Source organism: Herpailurus yagouaroundi, unplaced genomic scaffold (assembly GCF_014898765.1).
Source record: "Herpailurus yagouaroundi ecotype Mexico unplaced genomic scaffold, PumYag 203, whole genome shotgun sequence".
Classification (NCBI taxonomy): domain Eukaryota; kingdom Metazoa; phylum Chordata; class Mammalia; order Carnivora; family Felidae; genus Herpailurus; species Herpailurus yagouaroundi.
In genome coordinates this window covers 17,629,508-17,644,014 of record NW_024412434.1, presented here as the reverse complement: position 1 = coordinate 17,644,014, position 14,507 = coordinate 17,629,508, and the positions used below count along the sequence as shown (strand labels likewise).

Below are 14,507 nucleotides of genomic sequence, written 5' to 3'. Positions count from 1 at the left end.
GCAAATACAAAAAGTTAACGAACCCGTGTGGATCGCCCTGAACAGTAACTTGGTAAGATGCTGGAAACATGCGCAACTCGACACGATTTATAAATTGTGATGAAACAGGATTCTCTTTCTGTTCATTCTGCTGAGCACTCATTAAATGTAAGACACTGTGCTGGGCAATGTGAATGATACTAACATAAACTAGACCTCATCTTTCAAGGATCCAGTGCCTTCAAGGATCTAGCAAGCTAGTGATATATGTCAGAGATCAAATTAAATTTACATAACTTAGATTAACTTTCACACTGCTTTTGAATATTAAAATTAGATTCTGCAGCTCAACACTCTCATGTATTAACTTATTTCTCTCTAGAGTGTCATGCTTACAGCTATACCATGGGAATCAAGAAAGCCGATCAGGGGCATGGTTCCTGGGTAATGAGGATACTTTTTATTTTTTTTTTTTGTGGCCAGTCATTCTAGAGTTGTGAGTCCTGAAGTTGTGAAGCTTCTGTCCCTGTGCGAAGAACATCACTGCAGTCATTTCTTTTATTCCATAATAGAAAAAGGCAGGTTGCCAGTGGCAGAGAATTGGGGTGGGGGACACAGAACTAAGAGTGGTGATGGAGTTGCTAAAATATTCCTAAAATGAGTCTTCCCTGATGCCCTCTGATGCATCTGTCTTTTTTTTTTTTTTTTTTTGATGTTTATTTTTGAGAGAGAGAGAGATACAGAGCACAAGTGGGGGAGGGGCAGAGAGAGAGAGGGAGACATAGAATCCGAAGCAGGCTCCAGGCTCTGAGCCATCAGCACAGAGCCCGATGCAGAGCTCGAACCCACGAACTATGAGATCATGACCTGAGCCAAAGTTGGACACTCACCCGACTGAGCCACCCAGGCGCCCCTGTGATCCGTCTATCTTCATCCATTTAGCTAGTCAACCAGCAAACTTCCTAGTAGAAGAAATAGAAATGTCAACACATTACTAGGAGACAAAGCCAGAAATGTTAAAGAGAGGTATCTAAAAGTGCTGCAAGAGAGAAAAGGGATCAGTCGAATCAGGGGAGAGGGCCAAGCAGGTTTCTCTGAGAAAGCGGACTTTTTTGATGTGGCCTGGGATGGTGGAACATAAGGAAGGGAGTACCAGGAAGAGAGAAATGGACGGAAAGAGATAAAACTGGAAAGTAGGTTGGCGTCAGATTTTGTAGATTTCCTAATGCTGTGCTACAGAGATCAAAATACACACTGCATGCGAAGAGTATTTCCTAAGTAGGGAAGTGAATACTTAAAAGTAAATAGTTCCATGCTGATTTCTGTGAGTAAACTTAGGCAAGACATTTTTATGTCTGTGTTGACTCTATTTTTTAGTAATTAATTTGCTTGTTAGTTCACTCATTCCCTTCTTACGCACAGGGTCACAATTCTTTCATGAGTTTAACATAAGGTTTTATTATTTTTAGAAGGATTAAGTAGCTTTTCCACTATACCGACATTTATAATGAAAACAGTACTATTATCTTCCTTACATCTATAGAATTAAGGACAACGTAAGCATTATTTGATTAAATGTGGTAGAATACTACAAAATTCCAACTTGAGGTAATACATGGTTTTGATTTTGTCGTTAAATCTTTGGTAATTGGCTTGGGAAATTAAATAATGCAGTTAAAATGGGACCCATGGTTCGGTTTCAGAATTCATTTATTTCATTAATATTATATATCATCTGTTGTTAGACATTGCCTGTCAAATCTTTTAGACTGGTCAAAGGATATTATTGATAAGTACTGTTTTTGATGTGGTTAATTAATTTGTTTTTGATGTGGTTAAATAATTTGATGTGGTTAATTAATTAATGTGGTCAATAAATTTTGTTCCACTAAATTCAGTAAGAAGTTAAGTGTGCAAGTTGAAAAGAACAATCTGCTTTTTAAAAAATACCCAGAAGTATTTGTTATAGTTGAAAGACCATCTCCCTGGAAAGTGTGGCACCTAGGCTCCTCTGTTATCTGTCGGATCTTGCCTAAGTCATTTGTCACGTGTGCTTTTTCAACAGCTGAACAATGAGGCGATTAGAAGAGATTAGTGTTTCTCTCCAAGGTCTACAAATTCAATGAAAATTACTTATTTTTATTGTCATTTTAGTGTTGATATAATAAATATTTTATTGGTCCTGAAGACAAAATTTGTATTTCACCCTGAAAACCTGCAAATAAAACATTTCATAGAATAAGACATAGGTTTTTAAGTCAGTGTTTTTCAAATTCGCTTTCAAGGATGTATTTATGAGGAACTCCAAGAGTCCCTCTAAAAGAAAGGGCTCTCTCTACTGAATTTCAGTTGGTAGGAACGATTTATTCCCAAATGTTGAAGATTGTTTGTCAAATCACAGTCTAAAATATACTTTTACTCCTCACTTGGTTCTTTCGGTGTTTTCTAAATGAAGCAAGACTGCACGTTAATTGTTGTTTTCGTCTTTGCAGACCAATAATGAGTACGCTTGGACTGATAAATGGAGGATGAGGTACACTAACTGGGCTGCTGATGAGCCCAGACTGAAATCAGCATGTGTTTACATGGATCTCGATGGCTCCTGGAAGACAGCACATTGCAATGAAAGTTTTTATTTTCTCTGCAAAAGATCGGATGGTAATTGAGTACACAAAAACACAATCAAGGGATTTGAAATTTCCTCAATAAGTGAATACACATGACTTTTGACATTATTAAACAGTAACGTCTCCTGGTTAACTTAATAAAATAATAAGGGGCACCTGGCTGGCTCAGTTGGCTAAGCATTGGCTCTTGGATGTGGCTCAGGTCATGATCCCAAGGCTTCATGGGTTCAAGCCCCGCATTGGGCTCTGTGCTGGCCGTGTGGAGCCTGCTTGGGATTCTCTCTCCCTCTCTCTCTCTCTCTTTGTGCCCCTCCCTGACTCTCGCTGTGTCTGTCTCTCTCAAAGTAAAGAAATAAACCTTAAAAAAATAGCTTTAAAGAGCAAGATAATAAAACATCTTCCTTCACATAACAGAAGACTAACTTGATAATAAGCAAATATACATAGATCCAAATAATGGGGACAGAAAATTTTCTTCATGGCTAGAGTTTATTTGCACTTTATAAACTTTTGAATTTTTATTTTTGAGATTATGTGATGTCAGATTTGTCAGGCAATTATGACTGGTTTTTATGTCGACAGCACATCTGTATCAATATAATTTTATCAGACTACATATCGATTAATGAGAGTCAGTGATATGAAGGTGATAATTTTCCTAGAATACAGTGAAGGGGGACTCCCTTTGCAAATTATTTTTTGGTAACTTTTTTTAGGAACTTAACACCTTTGTAAATATTTATAGATCTGCATTCTTCATGATGATGGCAATTGATTTCTATTCTACCAGAGTAGGGTCTTCTGAAATACATTTAAAATGAAGAAAAGAAAAAGATCACTAAAAAGAACACCCAATAACAAAAATGGCGGATCCAAAGGATTACCGTTAGAACTTTTTAAAATTTTTTTTTTCAACGTTTGTTTATTTTGGGGACAGAGAGAGACAGAGCATGAACGCGGAAGGGGCAGAGAGAGAGGGAGACACAGAATGGGAAGCAGGCTCCAGGCTCTGAGCCATCAGCCCAGAGCCCCACGCGGGGCTCGAACTCACGGACCGCGAGATCGTGACCTGGCTGAAGTCGGACGCTTAACCGACTGCGCCACCCAGGTGCCCCTAGAACTTTTTTAAAAAATGGTGATGGGTGATGAAATTTTCCTGAGCTGCTAATCTTTTATTCTACATAGTAGAGAAACTTCATGCTTCGCTTTGTTTTAAATGTCTTTTTATTAACAGAAATCCCTGCCACCGAACCTCCACAACTGCCTGGCAGGTGCCCAGAGTCTGAGCACACAGCATGGATTCCCTTCCATGGTCACTGCTACTATATCGAATCTTCATACACAAGAAACTGGGGCCAGGCTTCTCTGGAATGTCTCCGAATGGGTAGGTGCCACGTTTACTGTAAGAAAAATCTCATAATCACCTAGTCAGGATTACCATGGTACTTAAAAACACTGTACATTAAAATCCTGTGGAATGTAAACACACCAGCTTATTCTTCTTGTTAATTTCTGTTGTGACAGGATGGTCCACATCATGCCTCCCCAATGTAATTTATAACATTACAGCTTCAAAATTTTAAAGAATTACAGTAGAAAAACAATCATTTGCTGAATAAGTCTTTCTCACTTTCTGCCCTAGTATTCTTTTGTTCTGTAGGTGTTTTTTTTTAAATGTATATTTATTTATTTTGAGAAAGAGAGGGGAGGGGCAGACAGCTTAGCATGGAGGCCAATGTGGGGCTTGATCCCACAACCAGGAGATGGTGACCTGAGCTGAAATCAAGCATCAGACACTTAACTGACCGAGCTACCCAGGCATCCTGCTCTAATATTCTGAATTGTTAGGATTGTCATTCTGAGTTATCTAGAGTGTCATGCATTGCCTTCTGACCTCCATGGTTTCTGTTGAGAAATCACTGTCAATTCTCGGGAGGATCTCTTGTACATGATGAGTCACTTCTCTCTTGCTGATTTTAAGAATCTCTATCTTTTGACAGTTTCTCGGGGATGTGGATTTCCTTGCGGTTATCTTACTTGGAGCTCGGATAGATGTGGAGCTTGCTAGATGCATACATTAATGTTTTTCATCAAATTTCAGAATTTTGGGGGCCATTATTCCTTCAAGTATTCTTTTTGCCCATTTCTCTTTCTTTTCCTTCTTGGACATCCATTATGTATATTTTGATCTAATTGGTGACGTCCCACAAATCTCTGAGGCTCTGTAAATTTTTCTTATCTTTCCTCCATTATTCAGATGCGATAATTTCAACTTACCTATTTTCGTGTTTTTGTGGTTACTTCTTTTGCTTAATCAAATCTGCTGTTAAGCTACTCTAGTGAATTTTTCCTTTCAATCATTATAATTTTCAACTCCAGAATTTTAAGAAATAATTTGTGTCTCTCTCTCGATATCCTCTACTTAGTGAGACGTATCTCATACTCTTTTTTCATACTTTAGCCATGTTTTCCTTTAGTTCTTTAACATAGATGATTTGGTCTTTGGTAAGTCAAAGGTGTGACTTTCTCAGGAACAGTTGGTATTTACTCCTTGTCTTGCATATGGGCCATACTTTCTTGGTTTTTTTTTTTGTTTTTGTTTTTGTTTTGGCATTTCCTGTGATTTTTTTGTTGAAAATTAGACATTTTAAACAATATGATGTACAACTCTGGAAATAAGATTCTTTCCATTCCACAGAGTGTGTTGTTTTTGCTGGGTTTTTTTTTTCTTGTTCAGTGATTTTCCTTAACTATTTTTGTAAAGTTTATATTCTTTTTCATGTGTCATCATGGTAGTTACTGCTTAGTTAGTTCAGGGGGTCAGCTAATGACAGCTTCCACACTCATACAATAGTTGACAACTCTGCCTTAGTGGGGCGCCTGGGTGGCTTATTTGGTTGAGCATCTGACTCTTGATTTTGGCTTGAGTCATGATCCCAGGGTCGTGGGATGGACTCCTGTGTCACTCAGCATGAAACCTGCTAAGGATTTTCTCTCCCTCCGCCCCTCTCCCCAACTCAGCACACTCTGTCTCTGAAACAAACAAAAACTCCCAACAACTCTGCCTTAGTGCTCACTTCCTTCTTGCAGATCCTCAAGGTTAGCCAGAGTGAGAGCTTAGAAATCTCTCAGATTTTTTGTAAATATGCACATGTACACGCCCCAGTGCACGTCTGTGGCCTTCTAGAGTTTCAAGAATGGATCAAAGCTTTTTGGAGCTCACTATGGACATCTTATTCCCATTTTTCCTTTTAAGCTTTTGTTGTTGTTGTTGTTGTTGCTGCTGTTTTGTTATTCTTTTTTCTTCAACTGTTATCCCTGCCTCAGGCACCTGTGATGTTAGATAATTGCATGAACACCTTCAGAGACAAGACCGTTTACATTTGGAAGAGCTCTGAATTGGGGCAAATAAAGCCAAAGCTTTGCAAGTCAGACTTTCCAGGGAACTGTCAGAGAGATAAAATAACGGAAATTCTTTGAAGTGGGACTTCGCAAGAGCTCCACCGCCATTCTGATTATTCTAGTGGTTTCTAGGCTGCTAGTTTTCACTGTGATTTGGGAGCTGTTCGTTTTTAAGGTGAACAGAGAGCTGAGGGTAATGCAGTGAAATTAGAACAAGTTAAAACATCATGAAGTTCACTCTTAACACAAAAACTGAATTTTTTAAGATAAGTATCACTGGATTGTTACACGCTGTTTATTAATCTTTACGGTTCCGAAATTTGTCAGTGTTCTTACTGCTTTTGTAGAGGATTGCCGTGGATACTTTCTCTCTCTCTCTCTCTCTCTCTCTCTCAAAAATAAATAAGTATTTAAAAATAAATACATACATACATAAATACATAAGTAATGAAATTTTAAAATTGCAATGAAGATGGAGAAACTTTGTTTCCAATTTTAGAGGACTGCATTTTCCTGTAAATAAAATGAATGACTTTCACTTACCAAAATATGTCCTAAATATTTCGAAATGGTTATCATCCCTGAAATATATGAAACCATGGAATATGTGACTGTGAAATAAAAACACTAATCAAGGGGATAATCCAGGACCCAGTAACATGGGATGCAGGCACACGGCTAAGTGTAGGTTTTTGAGATCCAGAAAGCCTGGATCATGCCATGACCCTACCCTCTCCTATCTTCAGGATCTTGACAAATTACTTAGCTTCTGTACTTTTGGTTCCTTATCTATAAAGAGGGGGTAGTGCTCATTTGATACGGTTGTTGTAAAAGTTTAGGGAGATTATACTGGTAAAGCACAAGGCAAAATGTCTGGCATGGAGTACTTAAAATATATTAGTGGTTATTATTAGAAAGCTATAGTATTTTACTATAAACTCTAATGCTGACGCTGAGTCAACCCTAATGTAGTGTAAGGTGTTGGTGCCATAGTAATCTAACCAGTCTGTCAGTTTCCTATCTCATTTTACTTTCTACAATCCCATACCTAGAGGATCAATACTCCTCTAGGGCACTGCATCATTCTGCTGCCTGAAAAAAAACCCAAGTGTTCTTTATCACCACACCACCCTAAATACCAATCTCTTGCCATCTGCAGTGAGGCCCAACCCAAGTCTTTTTTTCACCTGTTGGTCAGATTAGTCCGGCCAAACGGAGCCATCTATTAGCACTCTAGGCTCCTCCCAGTAGATAAATCTATCTATCCGTCTGTCCTTTGTCTAACTCGTCTCACCACAAACCAAACATGGGAGAGTCCATGTACCTGTGCGCCATGTTCCTGAGTAAGCACTATGCTTCCCTCCCTGTCTTTTCTCTTATTCCTTCTCTTGGAATGATTTTCTATTCTTTCTACTTGAAATCCTATGCTTCTTACAGATTGAATTCTATTTTTCCATGTTCCCCTTTAGTTGTTTCACCTAAAACAAACCTTCGGTTTGACATGTCAGTTACATATCGTACTTATTTTCTCTTCTTTTTTTTTTTTTAAAAATTTTTTTTTTCAACGTTTATTTATTTTTGGGACAGAGAGAGACAGAGCATGAACGGGGGAGGGGCAGAGAGAGAGGGAGACACAGAATCGGAAACAGGCTCCAGGCTCCGAGCCATCAGCCCAGAGCCCGACGCGGGGCTCGAACTCACGGAGCGCGAGATCGTGACCTGGCTGAAGTCGGACGCTTAACCGACTGCGCCACCCAGGCGCCCCCTTATTTTCTCTTCTAATGCATCTATCTGTCTATAATGTCTCCTGAACCATAACCTTGTTGAGACACACTCTATGAAAACCTGAATAGACATCTTTTCCAAAGAAGACATGCAGATGGCCAGCAACACATGAAAAGATGCTCAACGTCACTCATCATTGTGGAAATAAAAATCAAAACCATAATGACATGGCGAATGGCCAAAACCTGTCAGAATGACCAAAATCAAAAAGAAAAGAAATAACAAGTGTTGGCAAAGAGGTAGAGGAAAAGGAACCCGCACGTGCTGTTGGTGGGAATGCAAATAGCTATAGCCACTATGGAAAACAGTATGGAAATTCCTTAAAAAATTAAAAATAGAAGTGCCATATCAGCCAATAATTCCACTATTGGGTATTTACCCAGGGAAAACAAAAACACTACCTCAAAAAGATATATGCACCCTTATGTTGTTTGCAGCATTATTTATAATAAGATGTGGAAGTGTCCAGTAGATGAGTGGATAAGGAGAATGTGGTACACACACACACACACACATACACACACACACACACACACACAGTGGAATATTTCACAGCCATAAGAAGGATGAGATTGTGCTTTTTTTGAGACAACATGGATGGACCTAGAGGGCATTTTGCCAAGTGAAATAATTTAAAGAAAGATAAATACCATATTATCCTATGCAGAAATGGGATTAAAAAAAAAGAATAAGTAAACAAATAGCAGAATCAGAATTATAAATACAGAGAACAAACTGATGGCTGCCAGAGGGGAGGGAGGTAGAAGGTTGGGCAAAATGGGCGAAGGAGGGGGAGAGAGAGAGAGAGAGAGAGAGAGATACAGGCCTCCAGTTATGGACTAACAGCAGACAGACGTGACTGACAAAGAGTAAAATCAATAAGATTAGGCATTGGTGTTGGAAAGGGTGGAAGCCAAGAGTGATTCTCAGGTTCAGGCTCGAGCAAATGGGAAGATGATGACGCTACGTACCAACATAGAAACAGTTAAGGAGGAATAAGATTTCTAGGAAAGGATTTTATGAGTTTTGTTTTGCACACGTTGAGCTTGATGTGCCCCTGAAACATTAAAGCAGAGTTTTCAAAAAGAAAAGACGCATTGTATTACTCATCTTCTCATGTCCTTCAGCAACTCATTCGGTGTTTGTAACGCACATGATGCTTAAACCATCATATTTGCAGAATGGAAACTGAAATTCTTAGAAGTCAAATGTCCGTTCTTTGAAATTCTGTCCCTTAAGTGGAGAAGTCGGGGTGATTTTTATTACTTCTTTTTTTTTTTTTTAATTTTTTTTTCAACGTTTTTTATTTATTTTTGGGACAGAGAGAGACAGAGCATGAACGGGGGAGGGGCAGAGAGAGAGGGAGACACAGAATCGGAAACAGGCTCCAGGCTCAGAGCCATCAGCCCAGAGCCCGACGCGGGGCTCGAACTCGCGGACCGCGAGATCGTGACCTGGCTGAAGTCGGACGCTTAACCGACTACGCCACCCAGGCGCCCCATATTACTTCTAAGATCAATACTGTCATTACAAAAATATTTTTAGCTGCTTAACTATAGTTCCATCATTGTGTGTGTGTGTTTCTACATTGCAGGCTCTTCTTTGGTTTCCATTGAAAGTGCTGCTGAGTCAAGTTTTCTGTCATATCGAGTTGAGCCACTTCAAAGCAAAACCAATTTTTGGATAGGATTGTTCAGAAATGTCGAAGGTAATTTTTGCGGCATGATAATCACAGATATTTCACAGTGGTGTTTGCAAAACAAGTTTTCAGCTCCAGAAAGTCTTGCCTTAAATAATGATTAATTGGTGAAGAATTTGAAAATTCAAACTCATATTTTCACTTACGATAAGAACTGAAATTTTAAATGACTCACGTATTATGTATGCTATCTTGGAAGCTGCCAATTAAAAGAGTGTTTTCTGTAGCTAAGTTAATTTAAGAAACTTTAAAAAGTATTTTCTATCTTCAGAAAAAAATTAGGGGAGGATAAGTATACGTATTTGTACTAATTTGTTCAACGAAAGCTGTATAAGAGACATATTCTTTTCAGGTTTTTTTCCCTATAATAATTGGTCATTATAATCTTGCAAACTAAAAGTCTGGTTGTAAACAACTATTAATTATAGTTTAAAATAATATGTGTAGAAATTTTGCACGAATAGGTAGAATTTATTTTAAGATGGGTGATTTGGGGAGCTGCGTAAGTGACCCAGTCGGTTAAGCATCTGACTTTTGATCTCAGCTCAGGTCTTGATCTCAGGGTTGTGAGTTCAAGCCCCGGGTTGCACTGCCTGCATTGAAGCCTATTTGAAAAAAAAAAAAACAAAAAACAAAAAACAAACCCAAAGGTGATTTTTAACTTCTGTTTTCATTGACTTAATTTGACAACCAGGAATGTGGATGTGGATAAACAACAATCCAGTTTCCTTTGTCAACTGGAACACAGGAGATCCTTCTGGTGAACGAAATGATTGTGTAGCTTTATCCGCAGCTTCTGGATTTTGGAATAATATTCACTGTTCTTCCTACAAGGGGTATATTTGTAAAAGACCAAAAAGTAAGTAAGAATGTTCCTTGTGGCCCATATGTTCACAGGCCATCATTTCTTTTAAATATCAAGATGTCATATGTGGGATTATAATGTGATTTTACATCCCTTGCAAGCCCTACCCCAGTGTAAGTGAAAAACCCACTCTGCCCTGGTGCTCAGCTATCCGCAGCTCTGAGTGAGCAGAGAGTTGCCTGCTCAGCTGACATAATGATGTTGGTATATCAGTGCATTTCTAATGGGATACCCACACATAGGGACTGTCAAGTTGTAAGCGGTTTGGAGAGCCAGTTGACAAAGTCAACCCCACCAAGGGGATAGGGTCAAAGTTCCAGAGAGTTCTCAGAATTGGTTATAGAATAAATCGTGGAAGACCAATGAAATCTCCTTCTGAGATTAAGTGGCAGACCCTGTGAAGACACAGTTTGGGGGAATTAATAGTGTGAAATGCCCACGACGTGGTACTACCTAAACTTTAATATTTTCACGCCAGTCCACTTTATATAACATCCTTCCGAAGAGATAAAATTAATTAGGGAATCTATTTAAATAAATGAATTAGGTAAATTAACACTCTCTCCCCAATAGATCTTGTTATTTTGGAAGTAGGTAGTTCCTCAGTCTGTTAAAACTCTGTTCTGAGACACCACACTCTTTGGTGCAGTGTTGAAATCTTAGTTTACTTTTCATTCCAACACGCTGTGGTACCTTAGGCTTCAGTGGGCCAATTTCAAAAGATCTAGCCAAGAATACATGATTATTGGATAGATTGGATAGATTTTGAGCATCAGTATCAGTGGCTCAAATGCAACTCACTGGATCGTATTTTCAGGATTTCCATTGAATTCAAACTCTCCCTACAACTGTAGGATGCCGGTATAGTATGTATATAGATAGATAGATACATACATACATACATACATACATACATACATTCATACGCATAAGTCTTGTAGCCTCTATCATCTATCCTATATCATATATTGTATATATATTGTATCCTATCTATACATACATGTATCTATGCGATACATCTATATCGTATCCTATCATATCGCATCATATCATATCACCATGAACAAAATATGGGGGACTCCATGTATCTGTGAGCCAAATAATACTCATTATCTACATGCAATTATTATGGGTTTTTATAAGTATTTAATTGATTTCTTATTTCACAAACAGTTGTTGATGCTGAACCTACTCATGCATTAATTACCACAAAAGGTAAGACCATTCATTATGAAATTTTAAGATCTGTATTAGTAATGTATCAATACAGTTTGCTTGTTTTAACAACCATGATAATCCCTTCCCACACCCCCCCTGTACTCGCAGTAGAATTGCTTGGGGGTACATTAACCTTTGTCATTATGTCATCAGCCTTCCTCAAATGATGCTCTAGAAAAGCAGGCCTTGGAGTCAGGTCGGAGTTTTTACCATAGATATTACTGAAGCTCTGCTGTGTTGCAGAGCTACCTTTTGGAACCCACGGGGGAAATTTCTCTCTAATCTTTGTGGGTTTTTTTTTCATTTTTTTTTAAAGCAACCTTTTAAATTTTAAGTTTATAGACAACCTGAACGTTAAGGTTCTTTACAATTTTATAGACAACTGATTTATTTCGCTTATTGTGTTAGCAGCTAAAAAAAAAACTCAAAGTGAGATTTAGGGTTTGCCTGCCACCTCCTTATTAACCTTATGGGTGCTATTTGTTTAATTATACTCATGATTTCAAATTTCCACTATTCTGATTTTCTCTTTTCCCTATTTTTTCTTGCTTTTTAAATGTTTATTAATTTTTTTTAATGTTTATTTATTTTTGAGAGAGAGAGACAGACAGAGCATGAGCAGGGGAGGGGCAGAGAGAGAGGGAGACACAGAATCCGAAGCAGGCTCCAGGCTCTGAGCAGTCAGCACAGAGCCTGATGCGGGGCTTGAACTCACAAACCGTGAGGTCATGACCTGAGCCGAAGTCGGATGCTCAACCGGCTGAGCCACCCAGGTGCCCCTTTTCTTGCTTTTTAAAAATCATCATTATTATTGCTAGTCTATGTATCTTCGTATGATGTATTTGTCATCAGCATTCAGTTATTTTCAAACAGCGATAAATATTTTAAAACATTGATTAACTAAGAGATGAAATATCCTTGCAACCGAATACTAATATTAACGTTTAAAATAATCCTTCATGTTACCTGGACTCCTGTGTTCATGTCCTGCATTTCTCTCTGACAAACGTCAAAGAACATTTGAAATGAAAGAATACATATTCTTCGTTTAGTTTTTCCAAAAAGAAAGTTGTATTGTTCTTCATAGCATTCTACCTTTGGCCTCCCTCCATCTTTATCCTAATGAGTTTGCTTATTTCCAGCTGACCCCAGGAAGATGGACCCTTCCAAACCAGCTTCCAACATGGCAGGAGTCGTGGTCATTGTGGTCCTCCTGATCGTAACAGGTGCTGGCCTCGCTGCATATTTCTTTTACAAGAAGAGACGTGTGCACTTACCTCAAGAGAACACATTTGAAAACACTCTCTATTTTAACAGTAGGTTGAGTCCAGGAACTAGCGATACAAAAGATCTTGTGGGCAACATCGAACAGAACGAACATGCAGGCATCTAGTCTCATAATGTGATTTTGATATATTTGAATTTCATAACATTATACTAAAATGTTAAGGTTCTTTAATTCAATGTGATTGTCTCCTTTACAATTAGTACTGTATTGCACTGGCCTGTCCTTTTCCTTTGCCTAATTGAAGAAATAATCGCTCATTTTCTAGTCTGGCAAGGTATCTTCGTGAAAGAGAGGTAATGATATTGATGACCACTTCTAAAAATATGTTAGGTGAACACACAACACCATAATACCAACACATTTAAGCCTCACTTGTGTGTTGGTAGTGTCGACTGCCTGTGACAGAGTGATTAGAAGAACCCCAAACACCTAAGCTTCCTAAAATAGTTTAAGGTGCTCCCAAAGAAATGTTACCTATTGAATTATAATTCGGTAATTAGAAAACCATTTTGAAAATCAAGTACACGTAACTTGTTCTTTGTTGTTTCAGGTAGCATAAAAATTTAGTCACATTTTCCTCTTACCAATCCTGACTTTTACATCAGTTATTTAGAATTGCATTTGTACATGTGCAGAAAGAATGAGGCAGCTGAGAACCTGTTTTCCCCTAGCAGGGTTTTCAAGGCTGAATATTGCAAATGTGTTCTTTGTCCTGTTATATGTATATCAGGAATGCAAAGATGTGAAATAAAAATGTAAATTTGCATAACTGGGTGTACTTAGATAATGTGAAATAAACATCAAAGACAAGGTCTATTTATAATATATTTGTGTTTTGGTGATCTTGGTAAATGTAAATTTTCTTTTAAGTGTGACTTATTTATCTATTTTCTTTATACTGGTCTTTCCTCTGAAAATAAACAATTTATTACTAGATAAATTCTTTAAACTAGACCCTCCATCTGTTTGGAAAAGACGTGTTGCTAAAGCATTATGTACAAAATGAATTTTTTCTCATGGTGACTTACATAATTTCCCCAGATCTTCATCTATAGCATTGATGCCACTCAGAAGTCCACAACCAAAGGCACTGTTACTGAGAATCAGATCTCTAAATATCTTTTTGTCACTTTAATAATTCCTTTTTGCTTTTAAAAATTTTACCTTAGGGTCACCTGGGTGGCTCAGCTGGTTGAGCATCCAACTTTTGATTGCAGCTCCTGTCATGATCCCAGGGTCATTGGATCGAGCCCCATGTCAGGCTCCATGCTGAGTATGGAGCCTCCTTGGGATTCTCAATCTCTCTCTCACTCTCCCTCCCCCCCCCCCCTCTCCCCCTTCCTGGCTCACACACACACACACACACCCGGCCCACACTCTCTCTCTCTCTCTCTCTCTCTCTCTCTCTCTTTCTAAAAAAAGAAAAAAGAAAAGAAAAGAAAAAGAAAAATTTTTCCTAAATAAAGCTTCACATACATGGTGTAATACCTGGAGGTTTTGCATCTCATGCAGGGACTACACTATCAGCCCATCCTTGCCTTTCTCAAGGGACTGCTCAACGGGCGGGAGCTCCTTACCTGGGGTCTCTGGATGGGACTCCTTGGATGCCATTAAGGGGTCTATGAACGTCCAAAAAATTGCATG

General features: G+C 38.5%; 1 protein-coding gene across 1 annotated transcript in view; it reads left to right on the top strand.

Moving 5' to 3' along the window:
* MRC1 (mannose receptor C-type 1) overlaps positions 1-13,688 on the top strand; it is a 100,321-nt gene extending 86,633 nt beyond the window's left edge. Inside the window, 7 exon segments of the mRNA XM_040451294.1 lie at positions 1-52; positions 2,472-2,637; positions 3,841-3,990; positions 9,388-9,501; positions 10,187-10,351; positions 11,531-11,572; positions 12,718-13,688. The exon segment at positions 1-52 is cut by the window's left edge and continues 5 nt beyond it. Coding sequence (XP_040307228.1) covers positions 1-52; positions 2,472-2,637; positions 3,841-3,990; positions 9,388-9,501; positions 10,187-10,351; positions 11,531-11,572; positions 12,718-12,968 — 940 coding nt within the window. The 3' untranslated portion in view covers positions 12,969-13,688.
* Positions 13,689-14,507: the final 819 nt, after the last annotated feature.